This window comes from Lipotes vexillifer, unplaced genomic scaffold, assembly GCF_000442215.2.
Source record: "Lipotes vexillifer unplaced genomic scaffold, Lipotes_vexillifer_v1.1 scaffold250, whole genome shotgun sequence".
In the NCBI taxonomy this organism is placed as follows: domain Eukaryota; kingdom Metazoa; phylum Chordata; class Mammalia; order Artiodactyla; family Lipotidae; genus Lipotes; species Lipotes vexillifer.
In genome coordinates, this window is record NW_006785198.1 from 1,840,870 (window position 1) to 1,864,619 (window position 23,750).

At 35.8% G+C, this 23,750-nt stretch overlaps 1 protein-coding gene across 1 annotated transcript in view; it reads right to left on the reverse strand.

The window, feature by feature from the left end:
- Positions 1-23,750, reverse strand: part of COL24A1 (collagen type XXIV alpha 1 chain) — a 382,692-nt gene that overhangs the window by 335,125 nt on the left and 23,817 nt on the right. The window contains exons 6-7 of the mRNA XM_007457245.1: positions 10,503-10,556; positions 7,342-7,395 (exon numbers count right to left, since the gene is read on the reverse strand). Coding sequence (XP_007457307.1) covers positions 7,342-7,395; positions 10,503-10,556 — 108 coding nt within the window. The remainder of the gene's footprint in view (positions 1-7,341; positions 7,396-10,502; positions 10,557-23,750) is intronic.

Below are 23,750 nucleotides of genomic sequence, written 5' to 3' on the forward strand. Positions count from 1 at the left end.
AAAACTCCCCCACCTCCAGTGCCAAGAAGTTTAGGGATCCCTCAGTTGTTGCTATAAAAATTTTCATATCTTAATCATTGCACTAGTTATAGCATAATATACTTGTGCTTTACTTTAGTATCTATTTCCTTTTTTAGACAGTAGGCTACTTGAAGGCAGGAACTATACCTTGTTTACCAATACTGGTTTCCTGAATGAACTGTAGGACAAAAGGATGTGATTAAAACAACTGTAGCATTCCAGAGTTAGTGACAAATTTTATCTCAAAACTGCTCTTTTAGTTGAAGCAACTTCCTTGTATCTTTTGCTTCTGTCTAGTCTCAGGAAGCTGAGGCAAAGGTGGGCTAACCTTATACATGATCATGTGAAAGGCAACATCACTGAGACATCAGTAGCAGATTAACTAGCTCTACTCACCCTACCTAAAAGGGACAAAGGGTGTTTGGAGCCAGAGGACCGAGGCAAAATAAGACAGGTGAGTAGGGTCACTGACTTGAGAAGCAGCCCTTGAGGAGGAAAATAACCACTAGCACCGGGTGAAAGGGCACAGTCAATTAAACTTACCAGCAGCAATGTTCATTCACTAATAATATGTGCTTGCTATGTACCATTCACTGGGCTGAAATACCACAGTGAAAAAATATAGACCTTGCACTTAAGGACTCCTAAGTCACTCATATATTTCCCTTTAGCCCACTGCTACTACACTGTTATCTGAAAGCCAGTATTAAGTTGTCCTTTTCTGTAATGTAATAATAGCATTCCTTTACAGATCAGGTGATTCCAAGTATCTAATAAAATCTGTCAAACACTACAGGATTCATACGTCAGCAATGCCTTGAGGAATACAAACAAAGGTTTGTAGCCATGTTTTGGTCAAAATAACCAGGGAAACCTATGGCAAACTAGAGAAACAGTGGCAAGACGCCCATAGCTGATTGAAAAAGAAGGCTTAAGCAAGAATTCAGAATGAGATTAAAAAAAAATCAACAACCATGACCATGTAAGTACTACTTGAGGTAAGGCAATAAAGTTCCTGAAGTTTTAAGAATAGGGAGTTTAACTGTTTTCAAAAAATTAAATAGAAGAATGATCTCAGGTAACTGGAGAGATTGAAGAGAATTAAATTAGAGAATGAATACCACACAGACCTCTCTATTCTACCCACCCCCCCTTCTTCTTGGAATATACTTCCCTCATGCACACAACAGACTCCTACCCACCTCTGTCCCACACTCCTCACAATACTGACCCAGTAACCTACATTAATTAGTACTCAGTTTTTACCTTGGCCCCATCAACTCTAGTTATATTCCTTCTCAACTAGTTCTTGTGGAGAAAAACAGTATGACAAACTAATTCTCAAAATGGTGCTAAATGACCGATAACAGCTTTTTCTAAGGGCACAGACATTTTTTTTTTAAAACCTTCTGGGAACTGAAATACTTTCAGCCAAATGAATTTATCGTTAATGTTAGGATGTCAATCACAAGAGGAAAATATCTTTGGATGAAGAAACGTTTTCCAAGTCCCACAGAGTACACCACTTTGGTAGCCACGGGCTTGCCTGTGAGGGAGTTCAGTATGTATTGTCTTGTTCTTAGCTTCCCCTTCCATTAGTAGAAATGGCAGAGTGCAGAGTAGATGGTCACAGTGGAGACAGTACAGCCCCTGAGCAGCAGCTTTTATGTTAGACTTTCAGTACTATGCCTGAACTGCAAACCAAGCAAAGGAAAACGTAGCTCTGCAGATTTTTACAGGAATATTGCACAGGTGAGAAGATGATCTATAGCGTTAACTATGGAACATAAGAATTCCTCTTATTTCTTTCTCCGGGCACAGATTTTATTTTTATTGTTGTTCTCATCAACATTCAGTATTGCTGTACTTCCTTAGTACTGTCCTTGCTTTAAATAGATTATGAAAAGCTGTATAGATTTTGAGTGACTGATAAATCATAATGCATTCCACTTGATTTTTTCAGCTCTTCTTTCCCTTCCAACTTTATAAAGATGTTAACTGTGTACTTCCTATGTAATGGAAAGATTTTTTTAACTGAAATAATTCCATCAAACTAGAATAAGAATTCACACTGATTTATAATTATTACTAAAAGTATAGTAGTTGAATTTTTTGACATTCAGAAAAATATTGCCATACGTTATTCATAATAATGTTTTAAAATGTGTGCCTCATATTTCACAATTGTTCTGAGTTATACCTTCATGCTAAGATGTGCTTAACTGCTCTCATCTGGCTTATCCTCTCAATTCCAGAAAAATTTCTTCAATTGAAATTGCTGTTAATGTTCTTACAATTTTAAAAAGCAGACTTCCAATAGTAATGTAGCAACTGATCGGCTATATTTAAAAACCAATTTAAAAATGCATCTGGAGTCCAAGCTCAGAATTATGACTCTTGTGTTCCAACCAACACAGCATGCACTCTGGATCTAACTTATCTGATTTTTGGCACAAATTTAGACATTTAGTGGGAAGTGAAAACATACTTCAGTTCCTAGGTAAATAAGAGTTATATTAAGGTGGCTAAGTTGAGCCAATGTAACCAGTTAATCTGGGAAAACACACAGCTTGTTAAAGTGGTAATACTGTTTTTTTTTTTAAAAAAAGTCAAGGTGTGAATACTGATTTCAGATTTTTTTAAAAGAAAAAATTCAAGGGCCTTTCCTTATGAAACCCCCGATTTCATTCTTATCTGTCCCTCCAGAGAAAAGCATTTTTTAATATGCATGATTTTATACTTTTATATAAATACAATGTTTCACTGTTCAGTAAAGCATACATTTCTATAAGTTGTTTTGATAATGTATTTTTGCATGTTTCTGCACTTTATATATATTATACTATACAAATGCTTTGAGGCTATTTCTTTTGTCAGTGTTATATTTTTGAGATTTATACATGTTGCCATAAATAGGTAGATTTAGTTTGTTCATTTTAGCTGCTGCATAGTGTTACATTTTATGAATCTATCAAAATATATCCTTTTAAAATTTAAATATATTGGGGTTTCTACTGTTTTGTTTTCATAAACAATGCTGCAAGTAACATTTTAAAATTTCTTCTTGTGTACGTGTGTTAGAGAGTTTCTCTAAAATATATACATATGAGCAGAATTACTAAGTGTTAGGCAGTGTGCATCTTCACCTTTCCTCGACATGCCAAATCATGCTCCAAAGTGGTTGTTCCAGTTCCATCAGCAGTAAATGAGAATTCCTGTTGTATCTCATCTGGCCAAAAGTAGGTATTTTCAAACTTTAGATATTTGACAATTGTGAAATGATACCTCACTGTTTTAATTTCATTTCCCTTATTCCTTGTAAGGTTAAATATCTTTTTTTTTTTTTTTTTTTTTTTTTTCACATTTTAACATCTCTGAAATCAGAATGCTTCTTAAAATCAATGACATGTTATAATTTAAATTGGCAACATTTTTCCTTTCTTAGTAATACCTAAAATAATAGTGTATCCGGGTCACGAACCAGTGTCCCCTGCATCGGCAGGCGGACTCTCAACCACTGCACCACCAGGGAAGCCCTTAAATATCTTTTCACATATTAAGTGACCAATGGATTTGCTGTTTTGTGAACTGCCCATTTTTCTATTGGGCTATTGATTTCTGTGCATTCTTTACATGTTCTGGATGCTAGTTCTTTGTTAGTTACATGTGTTACAAATATTTTTTCCCAGTCTGTGGCTTGTATTTTCACTATTTGTGCTGTACCTTGTTGTGGAAAAAAAAAAAAGCCTTATTTTTAATATAGTAAATTTATTAATCTTTAAAAAAAAAAGTCAAGGGGTGAGAGATAAAAGAGAAAAAGGCAGAAGTGAACCAAAAAATCTACTGAAGAGTGAATAAAAATATTGCTGCTGATTTACTTGCTTTGTTATTTCTATCTCAATATTACTTCTAGTTTTCAGAACATTTTATATTAATCTTCTGTTTATTTATCTCAACAGTTTCTATGAGTTGTCAGTATTTCTACACACAACTTTCTTGCAGCCACTTCAAAGACTAAAGAATTGTAATATTTCCAGATACTTCCAGAGAAAAGGAATAATGATGTCATTATTACCTGTCATCCAAAACTATATTTGTTCCCTTGGCTTTCAGGAAAAAACAAAATTTTACTTCCTCTTGCATTCATGCTTGAGGTAGTCAGAAGTAATCAAACTCACACATAACAAATATTGGCATAATGAACTAATATATGGGGAAACAGTATTTGAAGTTATTAAGAGCACAGTCATGTCAAAGATGCCTGGATTTGAGCCCTAACTCTGTCAATTAATAGTCATGTGGCCTTGGGTAAATGACTTAACCATTTTATACCTCAATTAACTTATTTATGACACACTGAACATACTATCTGTCTCAATGGGTTGTTTTTAAGATAAAAAGATACAGGGTTCGGCAGATAGACTATAATATTACACATAAGAAAGAAGCTGTTAATATTTACCATAATAGTTATAATAATAATTCAAAAATAGTTTGATAAAATATGTAATAAACTTCATATTAATCAAATCCCAAGTACCTTATTCATCTTTTATAATAAGCACAGACTGTTTAAAGCACAGTGGATTCAGTATCAGCAAGTATTATCTCTTGATCCTGCTGTAACTCTGAGTGACCCTGAGCAATTCTCTTAACCTCTCTGGGCTTATCTTAGATTTATCACTTACAGAATGAATACCTTAAGATCTTGTCTTGACCTTAAGAATTCATGTAGCATTTTAGGGGTAGAACTGAAAGGATGAAGGAATAGGAGTCCCTAGGTCATAACTAATATGAACTTTTATTCTAGGTACTCCTAGAATGGATCCTGTTTGCAGGAAGTAACTCTGAGAATGACCTAGGTGGTTCAAAAAATGAACCAAAATTAGTAAATTCCATAAATAATCAGTCTGGTCCTTCTGCCTTTCATACAAACCACAGGAACAGAAAGAGTCTACCAAGCTCATTGTGAGAGTATTTCTACTGCACATTCATATTGAAGTAAGACATGCACGTAGATAGTGTGATGGAAACTTGTTCCAAGCCTGCTATGTGGAGAATTAGTTTAGGTTTAGATTGAGCCCCTATGTCTGTTTCCTGCAATACTTGTTTTTAAAAAATCTATATACAGTTTCCATTATTAGACACACTCTGAAAAGAGGGAAAGCATTCTCAGAAAAACTACAAAATTATCTCAAATATTTCAGCACTGTTTTGAACTACTATCAAAGCATAGTGAAACGTGATGCTTCATTTATCAGAAAGTAATTTGGTTTCTAAACACTTTCGACTAAACCTTCTCTAGAGAAAATTCAGCTATAGTTGCTAATTGATAACATAGCAAGATCCCTGACTTCTACAGTGTCTGTTTCTACTCATTAACAACACAAGCCAGATTTTAAGTTTAAAAAACTGTGTAAGAGAAAAGAAGTCTGTGAAAGATATGCATCCATGACCCAGTTTGTTTAACTTAATGCTATTTCACTTTACTAGACTTATACAGACCCAAAATAATATATTCTCAATATTTTAAAATACCGATGGGCCAAGGCTCATATAATGTGTGCATAAGTCCTTGGAAGATAATATCTTCCTCTTTAAGTAAGTAAAACTTCAAAGTTAAAAATGATAATCTGCTCTAGTAGTTAAAATCAGTCTTTTAAAATTTTCTCTATAGTATTTCTTTATATACTCCTCTACACAATCACGACTCAAGCTTTTTTTATCAATAATTTTTCCCTTTCTGGAACGCTAATTTCATGAACCATGGGCATTATTAACCTTGGAAAGTAATGATTAGTTTGTTTTTCTCTCATACACAGTGGCATTCTTCAGGATGCAATAGCTGTATATTTAATATCAAATACAATTTATTAAGGTAATTTTCATATTATGAGATTTTCTTTGCTTGATGCTATTCATCAGTACAGTTTCCTCAGAGGTACACTTAGCCATCAGAGGTATACTAAGTAGCATTAATCAGACAGATTCATGACTGTATGTCAAGACTAATTCTGGTAGAAACGATCACTCTGCAGTTTCATGGAAGCAACCAACAACCTCAAAGGAGTTGTCAGATTCTAAGTACTATCTAGGATGAAGACTAGTCTAAACGCCATAAGAATAATGGTGTGGTATGGTCATGGGAGGAAAAATACTCCATGAGATCAAAACCTTTTAAATCAATTTACAATTGTGCCCTGTAGAAGGGATTATGAAGGGAAGCAGACAAGGTCAGGATCCTTTCCAAAACCAGATAAATAGCTGATGGTTAACAGTTATTAACAGCTTGCTATTTTTCTGACACTCTATTGCATGGATTATCCCATTCCATGTTGCCAACAGCTCCCTGTGAAGTGGGTAGTATTATCTTCACATTTTACACATGAAGGAACTAAAGCTTAGGTTAAGCAACCTGCCCAAGGTCGACAGGACCTAGAAAATGGCAGATGGAATTTGAACAAATTAACCAGAGCCAGAAAACCATCTCCAATCTAAATCTCCCAAGAGGAAAAGAATATGACACACTATGACACCAACATAGCTCATTATTAAGTGTATTTAGGCACCCATATCAAGTCAAATACTGCCCTCCGATATTTTGGGGCCTTTAATACCTTAGATAGAAATTTTGTATCTTCTTCATCCCCTGTAGAAAATCAACAACTCAGCGTTTGAGAAAAAGACAAGCTGAATATATTGAGAAGAATTTACACTTGTGTTAATTCAGGAAACTGCACAGCATATTTTATGAAATAATTGTAGCAGCTGTGTTACTATTCCTTTTTACCCGAGAAAAGGCCAACTCATATGCATATGACTACTATTTTTTTTTACTACCTATCCCCAACCCTCACTTCTACTCTACTTACGCTTCAGGCCTCACATTCACGTATATATCATGGCAGAGCTTATTATTTCCTAAAAAAATCAGAAACTCTTTAAAAAAAAAAAGCCAGGTATTTTACCTACATCCAAATGTACCTCACTTTGGATATATAAAAGTTACAATGTGACTTCAAAGTTTTAGGAGTTATTGCCCTAATAAAAAAAGAGAACTCCAAACTTCTATCAGTGACTTTCTCCTACATGTGAATTTTGTCCCCATCATTATCTGAAGGGTTTTCTTTTATTTTTCTTAAGACCCTGTCTTTGGTGGGCACCACTTTCCTGGAGTAGGACAGCACCCTAATTCCTATTGCTGAGGAAAGGAATTTAAAACATTGACTTTGGGCTCAGCTTCAGAATGAGATCTTAGGAGCTGAAGAGCACCCAGATCCACATGGCACCCAAATACATCAAAGTAAAACGACATCTTACCTTAACACCTTGCATACCAGGGGGCCCCATTAATCCAGAAAGACCTTGATCACCCTAAGAACAAAACACAAACAGAGGTTTAATATGAAAGAGAATTGCAAATTATGATTTCCTTGCTGCAGGATTTCATCTTGGACGGCCAGATCTTACTGCACTCATTTCTGATCTCCTCTATCTGGCTCAAGGTCCACCTCGTTTCTAGGACTGTTCGAGACCTTTTCTGAGGCTCCCGGCCCTTATCTCTTCTAGTGCTGATTACCTGGACAGTATTTCCCCACCTCTAAGGCCCTGCTTCTTTTTCTCTGATGTCCTTTTCTCTAGGAATGTCCTTACTTCCCAAATTCTCATCTTTCCCAAAGTTTACCGTGCTTTAAAAATGTAAAGGAATCTACTTAAATATTCTACCAGTGCTTTGTGAGGCAGCTGTGGACAGCTCAGGCCTGCCCTTCTAGGTGAGGACCTGCAGCCCGATGGGACTCCCACGTGGAACCTCATGGCATGGCTGGGGGGTGGGAGGCAGGACTGGGCTCTCGTCATGCACCAGGGAAAGGGGCACTTCCGTTTCTGGGGCTGCAGTGAAAATTTATTGGGAGGACCGTGTGTTTGATTTCACAGACCCAACTTCGCAAATTAGGGCCTTCTGTCCCCACACCCCAACCCCTTCCCCCAAATGTGATGAAGGCCTGCGAACAGGGTAAGAAGGAGAAATTATACCAGTGGGGGGAAGGAGTGTCTGTGGTGGGTAGAATGGACAACGACATAGAGGAGGCTGCGTGAACTGACAAGGATGAAACATGTCAAAGTGGAATGGGGGTATAATCTTAAACCAGTTTACTCGTGGTACACTTGTTCTTCACCTCTGCTCCTTTCCCTCTTCCTGCTGTGACAAAGTTATTGTGCATGAAAATAAGTATGTTCTTTGAAAGAAAAAAAGAGTACTTAGTTAATAACCCTAAGTAAACTCGTTAATGACTGTTTAGGCACTATTTAATTTTCAGTGTATTATCTACTTTAATATGTCATCAAATTAAACAATCGGAAGGGAAAAGGATGTTTCTGATTGACTATAAAGTGCTTTTCCGTATGTTTAATATTTTAAAGTTTTTTTGCTCAGTGTTTTATTAGGATGGCTTCCATTTGTTATAGGATGATGGGTTTATACATATATATACTCTTTTACACTTATTTCTCTGATAGAAGGAAAAGAAAACTGCACTAGGAAACAGGAGACTGGGGGCTCGTCTCCTACTAGCTCTAATCAAGGGTAGATCACTTGATTTCCCTTCAAAGTTTCTCCATCTGAAAAGTGAGAATAATAATATCACACTCGTCTTGTGGGAAAGGAAAAATTACCACTATTTAAAAGTTATCTTCGTTTGCCATTGAGGCCCCACAATAAACACTTAGGTGTGCTCTATGAGAGATGTTACTTACTGGATATTACATGCAGAAGGACTAGAATCTGCATTGCTTTTATTGTTTCATCATTGATTATATATTTATTGTAAAAGTAGCTAAATGTTTAAAAATAAAATTCAACTGTTTCCCAATCCCCCAATACTCACACCAATTTAATGTTTGTATTTTATTTATTTGTATTTATATATTGTATATGTATAAATATCCTGCCTCTTCAGTAAAATTGAACCTAACTATGTAAATATAATTTCTGAGCAATTGTTTTTAAATGTTACCATTTTAAAAATATCTCATTTTGAAAGTTGGATTTCACTTAAAGCTCAATGAAAACATTCTATTAAATCCTATATCTTACCATTTCTCCTATATAGTATTGACCACATTTAGTATACGAGTAACTCAAAAAGTTAAAAAAAAAAAACCCACTGACATACTTCCAAGTCACAACTCGCAGGCTGAATCACCCTGTATTTTATACAGATACTGTACACATACTGAACCACCCTATATTTTGTACAGAGAAGCCACAAGAGAAGATAAAAATAAGCATCTGATAAAATCTGAATGCGTAATTTGGGGAGTTTATTTAAAGCAGTCACCAAAAGAGAGTGGATGTCTAATTTCTAAATTTTAAGAAATCAAATGTTTTATATTTAGAGATTTTTAAAGATGGCATTTTGTTTCTCAGATTGCAGAATTTTTTTCCTTGTAATAATTAAGGGACCAATGAAAATACTGTTTCTAATAATAAACTTCCATTCCTTTTCTAAATTATTTAGATTCAGTGAACTCAGTTCCAACACAGCAATGAAATTCTTACAGTTCTAGATTAAATTTGAGGATTTAATTGCTAGTATAATATCCATTAATGTGATGTAATTTCTCTTATGTTTACAAGAGTTTCTGTAAGCCAATTAAAGGATAAGATTTCAACCCAGTAACCACAAAAATTATTCAGGGATTTTAAAGTTTGTGAATGTACACTACATAAACAAAAACATCCTATAACTGTATCACATTCATCAAGTGCATGTCTAAATAAAGCTTCCCAGATATATACCTAAATACTTGACTTGTATTCATCCTCACTGGAAAACAATATCTTTCTCTTAATAAAGATTTTCACTGCTATCTTTACTTTGAAACATTAGTTTCTTTTTATCTAAATGCGTATGTGTATTTGAGCGCATTATGATAAAATAAAAAGCATACTGTACTGAAAGTCAGAAAACTTAGATACATCATTAATTCATCTACTTGCTATCCACTTAAATTCTATGGATCTTGTTTTCTCAACTGGAAAAAAGATAATGATGACCGCCTCCCTCACTGTTACTGTGGGACTTAAACAAGATAAGTATGTAGAACTATTCTAGAAATAAAGGTGTAAAATGGCATTAGAATTTACAATGGCATTCATACTAACAGCAACATTTTTGAGGTTAGGACCAAAAGTATCTTGTTCTAATTTTTTGCCCCATCTGTTCCTAGTTCACAGGTAGCACAAGGGCATGACAAAGTAGACACTCAAAAAAAATTAATGGTATGATTTAAAGAGAAAAGTTGGGCTGATAATACTGTTTACTTGATTCTTCAAGTATTTCTTCCTTCATTAAAATCCAATAGTTATCTATATATTCTGTCTGAAATCAAGTAAAATCTACATTTAAAAAAGATAAAAATGATTTTTAAAAGCATTTGAAATATATCACCATGATTTTATTTCATGGACAAATAATTACCTTTTCTCCAGAAACAGCATGACCTGGGGAAAAACCTGGATCTCCTTTGGGGCCCTAAATAAAACAGTTATAAAACACTTGATGAAACATAAACTACATATATCATACTTCTTTGGTTGTATGCATTGTCAGATGCTACACACATTATATGGTATTGAATAAAATTACGTATTTGAAATTGAGATGTACAAGGATTATTTACCTTTTTAGTGTATATTTCACTTATCCTTAATTTTAAATGTTGAGAAGATTCCTAGAAATTCCCCAGACATACCTGATTTTTTAATCAATAAAGTTATACTATGATTGAAACATCTGTTTTTTATAGGTAACTCTTGTCACTTTTACTTTTTTAATTAATTTTTATTGGAGTCTAGCTGCTTTACAATGTTGTGTTAGCTTCTACTGCACAGCAAAATGAATCAGCCATACATATACACATATCCCCTCCCTTTTGGATTTCCCTCCCATTTAGGACACCACAGTTCATTAAGTAGAGTTCCCTGTGCTATACAGTATGTTCCCCTCAGTTGTCGATTTTATACATAGTATCAATAGTGTATATGTGTCAAGCCCAATCTCCCAATTCTTCCTACCCCACCCCTTTCCCCCTTCATATTCATACATATCCATATATTTGTAGAAACGTGGATGGACCTAGAGAGTGTCATACAGAGTGAAGTAAGTCAGAAAAAGAAAAGCAAATATCATATATTAACGCATATATGTGGAATCTAGGAAAATGGTATAGATGACCTTATTTGCAAAGCAGAAATAGAGATGCAGACGTAGAGAACAAATGAAACATCCTTCTTCAAGGGAACTACATAAAGGCTCTATTAACTTTTCCATTTTTGTAACATATTGAGTTATAATTCCTATTTTAGCATGGGAAAACTAGTTATTGTTAGTAAAAGAAAACTGCTTATAATAATTCTCAAAATTTTAAATCATTCCAAGTTTAAATATTTTCCAAAATCTTGCAATGTACATGTATTACTTTTATAATAAAATAAAAAACATTCCAGTGTGAGAGAAAAAAAAAAGAATAAATGGAAATTTTTTTTTTTTTTTTTTGCGTTATGCGGGCCTCTCACTCTTGTGCTGTTGTGGCCTCTTCCGTTGCGGAGCACAGGCTCCGGACACGCAGGCCCAGTGGCCATGGCTCACGGGCCCAGCCGCTCCACGGCATGTGGCATCCTCCCAGACCAGGGCAAGAACCGGTGTCCCCTGCATCGGCAGGCGGACTCTCAACCACTGCGCCACCAGGGAAGACCTAAATGAAAAATTTTAAAAATACAATTTCTTGTATAGATAAGTGTCAGGAAGAAGGCAGCAGCTGGGGAAGGGAACTGTGGCCAGCTGGGACACAGAGGGCTCTTTTCTTGGGTGCAGTGGGAGGAACTGTCCCTGAGAAAGTGATCTGACCAGAGAATTGAAAGAGGTAAGGGAGGGAGTTGTAAATATATCTGAAGGGAGATCACTAAAAGTATCCCCAGCAGAGAAAAGAGTAAGTGCAAAGGCCTGAGGTTTGTCTGAGAAACAGCTGGTTGCCCGATGTAACAGGTGCTAAGTGGAGAGAAGCAGGCGTGCACTTCAGAGACAAGAGCGGCCAGAACACAAAAAGAATTATAGAGCCTTATTTGTGGTTTGGCTTTTACTCAGATCTGTCTTCACTTTTAACAAGATACCACTGGCTGTAGTGTTGAAGAGACATTATGGGGGTTCCAAACTCAGAATACATATTGAAGGCAGAGTGGACATAATTTCCAGGATGAGAAGTGAGAGAGACAGATTGGCATCAAGTCCACATACAGTGGGAAAACAACAAAGACGGAAAAGATTGGGGAGAACAGTAGGACTGGATGACAGCTGTAGTTCTCTCTCAGACATGTTAAAGGCAAGGTGGTCTCTTAGATTTCTAAGTGGAGATACTGTGTGTGCTGTTGGATGCTGAGGCTGGATATCAAAAGTCACCAGAATATAAATTGTATCTGAAACCATGGTAAAGGGTGAGACTACTGAGAAAAAGTGTAAATATAGAGAAAAGAAGAGGAAGGAGGATGGTTCACTAAGTATGTTCTAATATTTAGAAACTGGAGGAGGAAAGACAGCAAGAGAGAATGAGGTGACACAGCATGTAAGTGGAAAGGCAAACAAGTTGATTGTGGAGCCTCCAAGTGTAGAGAAGACATTTTCAGAATGAAGGCACAGCCAACTGTGTGTGTCCACTACAGCTGAAAAAATGAGTCATGTGAGGAGAGGCTGCTGGGAGAGATGGAGGTGGTTGGTGACCTTGATAGGTGCCATATCAGTGGAGTGGTTAAGAAGAACACATGAAGGTCGTGGGTGGTAAGACAGGAGCTTTGATTAGCAAGGCAAGTAGAGAAATAAGAGGAGTACACCACATCTCAGGAGAAAGAAGATGTGAGTTCTAAGAGAGGGCTTAGGCTTTTAAAATTTTTTGTCAAGATGGAAACTAATATAGCAAGTTATTTTGTTGATGGGAATGATCTAGGAAAAAAGGGAGAAATTGAGCGTAAGTTGGGAGAAATGCATATTTCTCTTGAGTATGCCATAGGAGATGGGGATCCAGGGTCCAAGCAGAGACATTTCAGTAGGAACAATTAATCTGGTACAACAATTTCAAAGGTAGAATATATGGGTACAGATATTAGGTCACTAGCCTTGGTAATGGGGAAAAAAATGAGAGCTAATTCTCATCTGATTGCTTCTAGTTTCTCGGTGAAATAAAACGTTAGGCTTACAGTTCAAAGTTAGAGGTGGGGAATGGTATGGGAGGGATACTCCTGAAATAGCTCTCAAACTGACGGATGAAAGAAGAAAGACAAAAAGTCCATCATCTTCCCCAGTAAGTCTTTTCATTTTACAAATTAGAAATGAGTCTTCATTGGCAGAGTCCTATATCCAAGCATCAAAAAAAAATGTTTAAGGAAAAGGTGGTTTTCCAGTCTGATCTCTTCCCTTCCATAGCTATCACCACTTCTACCACTAATACAATTTTACATCACTGGTTACAAAATTACGAGACCTGACAAATAGCTTTAGTGATATCTTAATATTTAAGAACTCAACTCTTCATCTAAAAAAAAGATAATCTATTTAGAATTTATGAGAGATTAGAGCTTATCCCTTTATAGAGCGAATCCCTTTATAGAGAAAGAAGAAATAAGGTCCAGAAAAGTTAACTGAATTGGTTAAGACTGCCTAGAAAAGTACTGGTAAATCAGGTCAATTTTCTTTCTCATATCACAACATCTGTTAAATTAAGATCTTATTGATTTTTATATATTTTAATCTATTATAAAGCCTAACTAATTGATTTGAGGCAGCATTTACAACAAATTTAAAAGGAACTTAAGAAATGATAACCCTTGAGAAATTTGAATATAATAAAACTTTTTTTATGGCCAATGTTTTTACTTAGAATTCTCACACTAAAAACTCTTATTTTTTGGTCCTATCTGAATTTTCTATTATATACTAACTTCCTTAATATAATTATCTTTCAGCTTTCTTGACATCATCATCTAATAAGACATTTCATCTTCCACTTTAAAAAAACTGAAAGAGTAGGAGAAAGTAATCAATTAAGCAATAAAAATCAGATGTAAAGACAGACCTTTTTCTTATTCAGAAGCTTTATACATCTTGGCAACATATGTAAAGAGATATATGTCAAATCTTTTTTATTGCCACACAAATATGCTTGAGTTAATTGATTATCTCATATTCTAGAACCAGAAATTTAAGTCAGTATGAAGAAAATGCTTTTAACCTGGCCAGTTGTGTACTGATCCTAGTATAAAATACATGAGAAAGAGATTATTGAACATGCCAAGTTTGCCTGAAATGTCAAGGAAGTAGGGCATACTTTTCTGTATTTAAGGAAAATACTCCAAAATTTCTGTCATTTTCCCTCCTTCTTATGAGGGAAATCATATTTACTTATTTGTTATTATTTATTTATTTATTCTATGATTCCTGACACACTTTTAGCCACACTTGATTGGCCTTTCAAAAACTCCTTGGAATTAAAAATGTTTATAAATTAATCATAATTGACCTTCAATACTGACTTTTACTTACCCCTACATGACTTTTGTTGAAGGAGCTATATATCCTTTTGAGTATGAATAAGAAGAAAAGGAAGTTGCCTACATTTTATTACTCAAGGATTCCAAAAGTCCCATCTATCTTACTGATCTGCTATAGTCTAAAATCCTCATTATCAGAGTAGCTCTTTTGGACTGTTATGGATCTCCAGATGGCTCTCTGTATAAGGAGGGAAACTCCCTAAGGTATTAGACCCATTAAGATGTTCAAACAAATTTAACAGATTGGAGTCCACACAATATAATGGAAAGAGCATTGGGATTTAGAGTGAAAAAACTGAACAAGTCATTTAATCTCTCTAAACCTGAATTTCCTCCTTTGTAAAATGGGAATAATAATAATACCTACTTAGATTAGCTTGAAAGATTTAGGATCAAATCCCCTATAGATTACATAGATGTTAGTAGTTAGTATTAAAAATAACAGTACTAAATACAATCATTAAAATAAATTTTACAATTATGGCCATCTTGAAAAGCAGAGAACACAACTCTTGAGTAAATTACTGACAGTGCAGCAAAATTTTAATGGAAAGAATTTGGAATTAAAAAATTCAGAGTATGAATGAGCTAAATTGGTAGAGTACCATAAAGGAAACACTAAATGATATAATCTTGAGGTAGCACCACTTGAATATTCTTGGCTTTAATATTAGCAATAACTGCACAAGCTCCATAATCTCAATTTTAAGCACTATACACTCTAACCAATATTTCTTATCTTTTTAGCTCACTCTAAGCCTTTATAACTTTAACAATTACTTGACCCACTGCAACTGCTAATATGTGATCCCATCACGTTTTCACTCTGTCATCCCCCACGTGGTCTCACTTCTCATCCCTAGCCAGCCTAAATACCAGTGTCTTATATTCTAATCACTTCCTTGCATACATAAATGACACCATTGCCTGTTTCTCCCTCTGTCTTATAAGCTTACCTGGAAAATCTTAAATATAAACTCTCTACCTACTTTGACCCTATCCCTAGCAGCTGAATGTGATTAAGAGAAAACAATTAACGCTGACAAATCTCACTTGAAATTCATGACTTCTTACATTAATTTTGTTTTGCTTTGTCTTTTGGTGTGTCCAGTAATTGCCTCAGTCGATTCACTTTCCCATTTTCATAGATGATTATTTCATAACTTCCCTCTCTTTACTCTCAGCTGGTTATCTTGCTTTCACCTTTCACAAGCTCTCATAAACAAATCCACTACAACTCACCTTAACCTGTCCCAAAACACTCTGCCTTCATAAACAAACCCCAACATTGTCTCTCACCAGGACATTATTGGTGAACTGTCTTCCCTACATTATTTTACTTTTTACTTCTAAGATAACTGCCATCATCAAGTAAACACCCTGTAATTTCTCCAATTTTAAAAAATAACTTTCCCTGAGCCCACATCTCCCTTCTCTGCTCCATTATACTGTCCCCTTTTAGAGAAAAACTCCTAGAAAGTTGTCTATGTTAACTAAAAGACTTCCTCTCCATCCATTCTCTCTTAGACCTACTCTACTCAGGCTTTTGTCCCTACCACTATCCTAACCTCATTGGTCATTCTTTCTCAGTCTCCTTTGCTAGTTCCTCTTCATCTTCCTAATACACTGAACTCTGAAGTACCCCAAGACTCAGTCCTCTGACACTTCTCTTCTTTGTCTACATTCATCCCTAGGTGACCTCATCAGTTCCATAGCTTTAAATTCCATATATACATTGATGACTCTGAAATGTGTATTTTTAGCTATGATATCTTCCCTGAACTCCAGATTCATATACCCTTTTTATATCTCCACTTGGATGTTAAATAGTCCTCTCAAATTGAATACGATCAAAAAGGAACTCTTGGGAATTCTGGTTCAGATAGTGGCAGAGTAGCATACATGCAACTAATCCTCCTGAAGATTACAATTGTAAAGTCAGGACAAGATATATAAAACAACTATTTGAATGTATAGGAGAACAATAAAAAACAGGGCTGGAGGGGATTCAACTCTTGAAAGAAGAAACCACACTTGGTTTAATACACATTTATACAGCCTTTCTCCTAAAGACACTTCCCAGTCAGCACAGAGTGGCTGGAATTCAAGCAGAAAAACATAAACCTTTTGGCTAATGGTATCAGAGGACAGAGTGTAGGAGTACCAAAATGACCACAAACTGAGGGAGAAAATCCTAGAAAAAAAGAAAGTCAGCTTCCTCCAAAGCTTGAATATAGACTTTCTTTAATTCTTGGCTGATCCTGACATGTGTTTTCATGAGATAGATTCTAAAGAACTCAGCAGAAATCAACTAAAAGGCTGAAAGAATTAACAAATTTCAGCTGTTGGTCACTAAAGGAGAAAGTTTGGGGTTTAAGCCACATCATTTTAGAATAACATGGTAAATAGTTTGATAAATACCTTTCCATTGAAATTGAGGGAGAGTTATACTTTAGAAGCAAATACTGTATTCTTGGACTAATGGACTCGCACTAATACTATAAGCGAAACTGAAACAGATCTGCCCTTTAAAAAAGTTTCCAAACCTTGATGCGGATGAACGTAGAGTCTGTCATACAGAGTGAAGTAAGTCAGAAAGAGAAAAACAAATACTGTATATTAACGCACATATATGGAATATAGAAAAATGGTATGGATGAACCTATTTGCAGGGAAGGAAAAGAGATGCAGACATAGAGAACGGACTTGTGGGCACAGGGGGCAGGAAGGGGAGGGTGGGACGAATTGAGAGAGTAGCACTGACCTATATACACTACCATGTGTAAAACAGATAGCTGGTGGGAAGCTGCTGTATAGCACAGGGATCTCAGCTCAGTGCTCTGCGATGACCTAGAGGGGTGGGAGGGAGGCTCAGGAGGGAGGGGATATATGTATACATATAGCTGATTCACTTTGTTCTACAGGAGAAACTAACACAACATTGTAAAGCAATTATACTCCAATAAAAAAACAACAAAAAAATAAAAGTTTCCAAACCTGTACAAGTTTAAGGTGATGAGCCAGTTATTTAAGCACCTACAGAACAAAAGTCAAGTCTCCAAAGGATTAAAAAGAAAGGTAACAGCATCTAAAGATCCACATATCATCTACAACATGCAGTATGTAATCAAATTTTTCTAGACATGCAAAAGGGAAAATCTGACTTGAGGTAAAGAAAAAAGGCAGTCAATACAAACAGACCACAAGAGGATCTAGAAGTTAGAATTAGCAGTTGAAGATTTTATTAACTATTATAAATATGTTCAAGGGCTTAAAGGAAAAGATGATCATAATGAGTGAACAAATATCAGCAGACAGATGAAAAGAATATAAAAAGAGTCAACTAAAAACCTAGAACTAATACAGTATCTTAAATATAAAAATTTACTGGATGAGATTAACATCATATTGGAGAAGGCAGAAGTAAAGTTTAATGAAATTAAAGGCAGATCTATAGAAGTTATCTAATCTGAAGAAGAGAAAAAAAAATACATGGCAAAAATGAACAGAGATCTAGTGACCTGTGGGGCAATATTAATAGTATAACATACATGGAGTCCCAGAAGGAAAGGAGAGAAATAATGGGACAGAAAGATTATTTGAAGAAATAATGGCCAAAAATGTCCCAAATTTGTTAAAAAAAAATGTTTATGGGTAAAAAGACATTCAGTGAAGCCCAAAGAAATATCTAAGGGAAACCACCCCTACAGACATCATAGTAAAGCTGCTAAAAGCCAGACAAAGAGAAAAACATTAAGACATCCGGTGAAAAATTTCACATTATATTGAGGGGAATAAAAATGTTGGTTAAATCCTCATCAGAAACAGTAAAGGCCAAAATATGAGAACATCAGACATGTTTAAAGTGCTGGAGGAAAAACATTCTCAACCAAGATTTTTTTACTCTACAAAATTTTTTTTTTTACTATCCTTCAAAAAAGGGTAGACAAAATAAATTTCAGGTAAACAAAAACCAAGAGAAACCCTCACCAGTAGAACTGTACTCAAAGAATTACTGGAGGAATTTCTGCTAGTTAAAGGGGAGTGGCACCAGATAGAAACTCAGATCTATAGGAAGGAATTAAGAGCTTTGGAAATGAAAATAAATGAGGAAATACGAATGACTCCCTTGTTTGTTTCTTCTTTTAATTTCCTTAAAAGACTGATTACTTAATACAGAAATTATTGCATTGTACTGTTGGGTTTATAATGACATAGATGTAAAATAAATGACAACAGAATGCAAAGGATGGGGGGATAGTAGGTAAATGAAAGGTTACAAGAGTCTTATATTTTACATGAAATATTACCATAATAACTCTAAGTACACTACAATAAGTTAATAAGGTATACTGTAATCCCTAAAGCAACGACTAAAAATCAATCAGAGATACAGCTGAAATGCCAAGAGAAATTAAATACTAAAATATATTTGATTAACCCAAAAGAAGGTAGAAAAAAGGAATAAAGGAACAAAGAACACCTGGGATAAATGGAAAAGAAATGACAATGCAGAAGGCCAAGACCCAATCTTACCAAAATTACACAAATGTAAATGAACTTAACATTCTAATTAAAAATCAGAGATTATCAAGCCAAGATAAATATAAAAAGACCCAACTATACAGTACCTATAAGAGATGCACTTTAAATATAGAAAGGTAAAGGAAAGGAAATATATATACCAGGCAGACAATAAGCATTAAAAAGTTGGTGTGGCTCTATTACTATCAAACTAGACTTCAAGAAGAGGAGTATTACTAAAGATAAACAGAGATATTTGATAATGATAAAAAGGTCTGTTCATCAGGAAGACATAACAGTCCTTAAATATGCATGCATCACACAAGAGCTACAAAATACATGAAGCAAACACTTCCTAAACACTAAAGAAATAAAATCCAAAATCAGAGTTGGATATTTCAACACACCTCTCTCAGTAATTAACGGAACAACTAGACAAGAGAAAACCTAGTAAGGACAGAGAAAATTTGACCACCACCATCAGCCACCATAATCGAACTGACATTTTTAGAACACTATACAGAATCTTTTGAAGTTCACACACGTGAACTATTCATCAAGATAATCACATGCTGGGCCATAAAATGCCTCAATAAATTTTAAAAGATTAAACTCTTCCACTGTGTGCTTTCTGAACACAATGGAACTAAATTAGAAACCAGCAACATTAAGGTCACTAGAAAAGCTTCTAATTGATAGACATTAAAAAAAACAACATACTTCTAAACAACCCATGAGTAATGAAGAAAGCATATATTTCAACTTGAATGATAATGAAAACACATCAAATTTTGAGGGATGCAGTTAAATCAGTCTTAGAGAGAAATTCATAGCTCTAAATGCTTATGTTAGAATAGAGCTAAAAAAATCAATGAAATATTATATGGTCCATAGAAAAACTTAGCAAAGCCAGAAGTTGGTTCTTTTAAAACATTAATGGAGGGCTTCCCTGGTGGCACAGTGGTTGAGAGTCTGCCTGCCGATGCAGGGGACACGGGTTCGTGCCCCGGTCCAGGAGGGCCCCACATGCTGCGGAGCGGCTAGGCCCGTGAGCCATGGCCGCTGAGCCTGCGCGTCCAGGGCCTGTGCTCCGCAACGGGAGAGGCCACAGCAGTGAGAGGCCCACGTAAAGCGGGGAAAAAGGAAAAAAAAAAAAAAAAACATTAATGGAAATGAACTCTTGATTTCTTCCCAGGCAAAAACAAAACAAGTAAAAACCTGAAATCATGTTCCTCCTCATTCCAGTAGATGGCAGCTCCCACAATACCAGCTGTTCAACTGCTTAAGCCTTAGATTACCTTTGACTCCTCTCTCACACCATATAAGTGACTCATCAGCAATTATGTTAACTGTACCTCAAAATACATCTAGATTTTGACCACTTTACACTATCTCCATTGTTAACACTCTAGTCCATGCCATCCTCACCCATGGCGTGAGCTTGGGTAGACCAGTGAAGTAGTCTCTGAACTGGTGCCCCTATTTCTACCCTTCCCCTACCCCAATCTATTCTCTGTGATAGCCAGAACCATCCTCCTACAACATAAATTGCATGGTGTCATCTTTCTACTTAGAACTTTCCAATAAATATCTAACACAGAGTAAAATCCAAACCAAAATTCTTACCTACAAGATTCAACATAATCTGGCTCCTGCTATGCCTCTGATCTATCTCCTACTACCTATCTCATTCAGATATTCCTCAAAGACTGCCAAACAGTCTCCTGCCTCAAGGCCTTTGGTCTTCCTGAGTTGTTTCTATTGTTCTCAACCTTTTCTTCATCAGGATTGCAAAAATGGTGATTTTTAACTCTAGTATTCTTTCTTCATTTGCTAGCTTTTTCTGTAAAGAGAAACTTCCCTTTGTCAACTATTTGGTTGCACTAAGGTTCAATTCTATAAGAAAAGCAAGGCAATTTCTTAAGAAAAAATTTATTCTTTCCCTTTATTTTTCTTCTATTTACCATTTTTCAAAATAATGACACTGTGGTATAATAAAAATATACATTTGGTCTTTGTCCCTGGTTCCTAGCACAGAGCTCCTAAAACCCTTGGAATTTCCTGAGTCACAGGAGTGTCTTTTGTTATTCATAACAAGCCCTTTTCGACAACATCTGAGCTTATGCTAATGAGGTGACTGGAGAGAGGGAGCTAGAGAGCTTCAGGATGGGGATGAATCACTGGAAAGGCAAACAAGTGATTGGGGCGCAGGAATTTAGCTCCATTCCCTCCCCCACCTCCAGGGAGAGGAGGGGGTGGACGTTTCTCCAAAGAAGATATACAGACTACCAACAAAACACATGAAAGAATGCTCAACATCATTAATCATTAGAGAAATGCAAATCAAAACTGCAATGAGATATCATCTCACACCAGTCAGAATGGCCATCATCAAAAAATCTAGAAACAATAAATGCTGGAGAGGGACCACTCTTTCACTGCTGGTGGGAATGTGAATTTGTACAGCGACTATGGAGAACAGTATGGAGGCTCCTTAAAAAACTACAAATAGAACTACCATATGACCCAGCAATCCTACCACAGGGCATATACCCCAAGAAAACCATAATTCAAAAAGAGTCATGTACCAAAATGTTCATTGCAGCTCTATTTACAATAGCCAGGAGATGGAAACAACCTAAGTGTCCATCATCAGATGAATGGATAAAGAAGATGTGGCACAAATATACAATGGAATATTACTCAGCCATAAAAAGAAACGAAATTGAGTTATTTGTAGTGAGGTGGATGGACCTAGAGTCTGTCATACAGAGTGAAGTAAGTCAGAAAGAGAAAGACAAATACCGTATACTAACACATATATATGGAACCTAAGATATAAAAAAAGGTCATGAAGAACCTAGGGGTAAGATGGGAATAAAGACACAGACCTACTAGAGAATGGACTTGAGAATATGGGGAGGGGGAGGGGTGAGCTGTGACAGGGCGAGAGAGTGGCATGGACATGTATACACTACCAAATGTAAAATAGATAGCTAGTGGGAAGCAGCCGCATAGCACAGGGAGATCAGCTCTGGGTGCTTTGTGACCACCTAGAGGGGTGGGATGGGGAGGGGGGGAGGGAGGGAGATGCAAGAGGGAGGAGATATGGGAACATATGTATATGTATAACTGATTCACTTTGTTATAAAGCAGAAACTAACACACCATTGTAAAGCAATTATACTCCAATAAAGATGTAAAACAAACAAACAAACAAAACTCTTGAACAAAGACATTCCAAGAGCTTCCAGTAGGTGAACACACTGATGTGCTGGGAAGATGACGCACCTGGGGAGGGCATGGAAGCTCCAGGTTCCCACCCTCCACATTTTGCCCTATGCATCTCTGCCATTTAGCTACTTGAGTTGTATTTTTTTAATAATAAATTGGTAAACATAATTAAAGTGTTTTCCTGAGTTCTGTGAGCTGTTCTAGCAAAATATCAAACCTGGGAGAGAGGAAGAGATTATGGGAATCCCTGAACATGTAAGTCAGCCAGGCAGAAGTGTGAGTAGCCTGGGCAACCCATCTGTTGCTGGCACCTCAAGTGTGGGGAGTCTTGTGGGACTGAGCCCTTAAATCTGTGGAGTCTGACACTAAATTGGGGTAATGTCAGAACTGAATTGAATTGTTGAATATTCAACTGGTGTCAGAGAATTTGACAATCTCATAGATGTAATTCCCCAGCATCCTCTAAAGGTGACCAATGAGGGTTTGTCTGTTTTTAACTACATTATAACTCACGGATTTAGAGATATTTGTTATGATTCAATCCACTACAGTTATTATCCTTAATGATGCTCAAATTATACCAATCTTTGGCTAGTGGAAGCCTTTTCAAATTGGCTCCTGAATCCTTCTAACATGAACCCAATAGACTTTGATAGCTAGAAGGAAAAAATTTTAATATATTTGTCATATTTGTCTGGCCCTTTACAAAAAGGTCCCTAGATTGTGTAGAATAATAGGAGCACCTCAGTCTTCACCATTTTATCATACTTTACATTTTCAGAATGTTGGACTGAAAATTTTTCATAGCAATCTGACTTAGTAAAAAATTCTTAGAATGGGTCAGCATCTATACTCAACACATTTATTTAATTCACACACAAGGAAAATGGGACTTTCAGTTTAGAGAAACAATGATGGAGACATGGTAGCAGAGGGTCAAAACCAGGAATAAAACAGCACAAAGATATATTCCTTGGAAATTCAATATTTAACATTATTGATAACATCTCATTTAATATTACTAATGGGACATTGTTATTGCAGCTTATTAAGGTTAAATGTTTTCATTTAACTGGATTAAATTTGATGGAGCTATTGAACCTGACTAAAGTAATATAAGCTATGAATGTCCATGGGAAGGTTTTAAGCTGCCTTTAAGAAGCATTTTTTGGGAAACGAACTATCTGGACGCAAATAGATTGCCTGGACTAGAATTATAAGTGTAGGCTAGGGTAGGCCAAAGATCTAGATTCTGCATTTGGACTCATGTCCAAAGATCTACTGCATAATTGATCATGCAGTATACTATTAATAGTAATAAAAAATGTCCAGTACCCTGCAAATAAAGTTCATATTAAATAAGTAAATATGA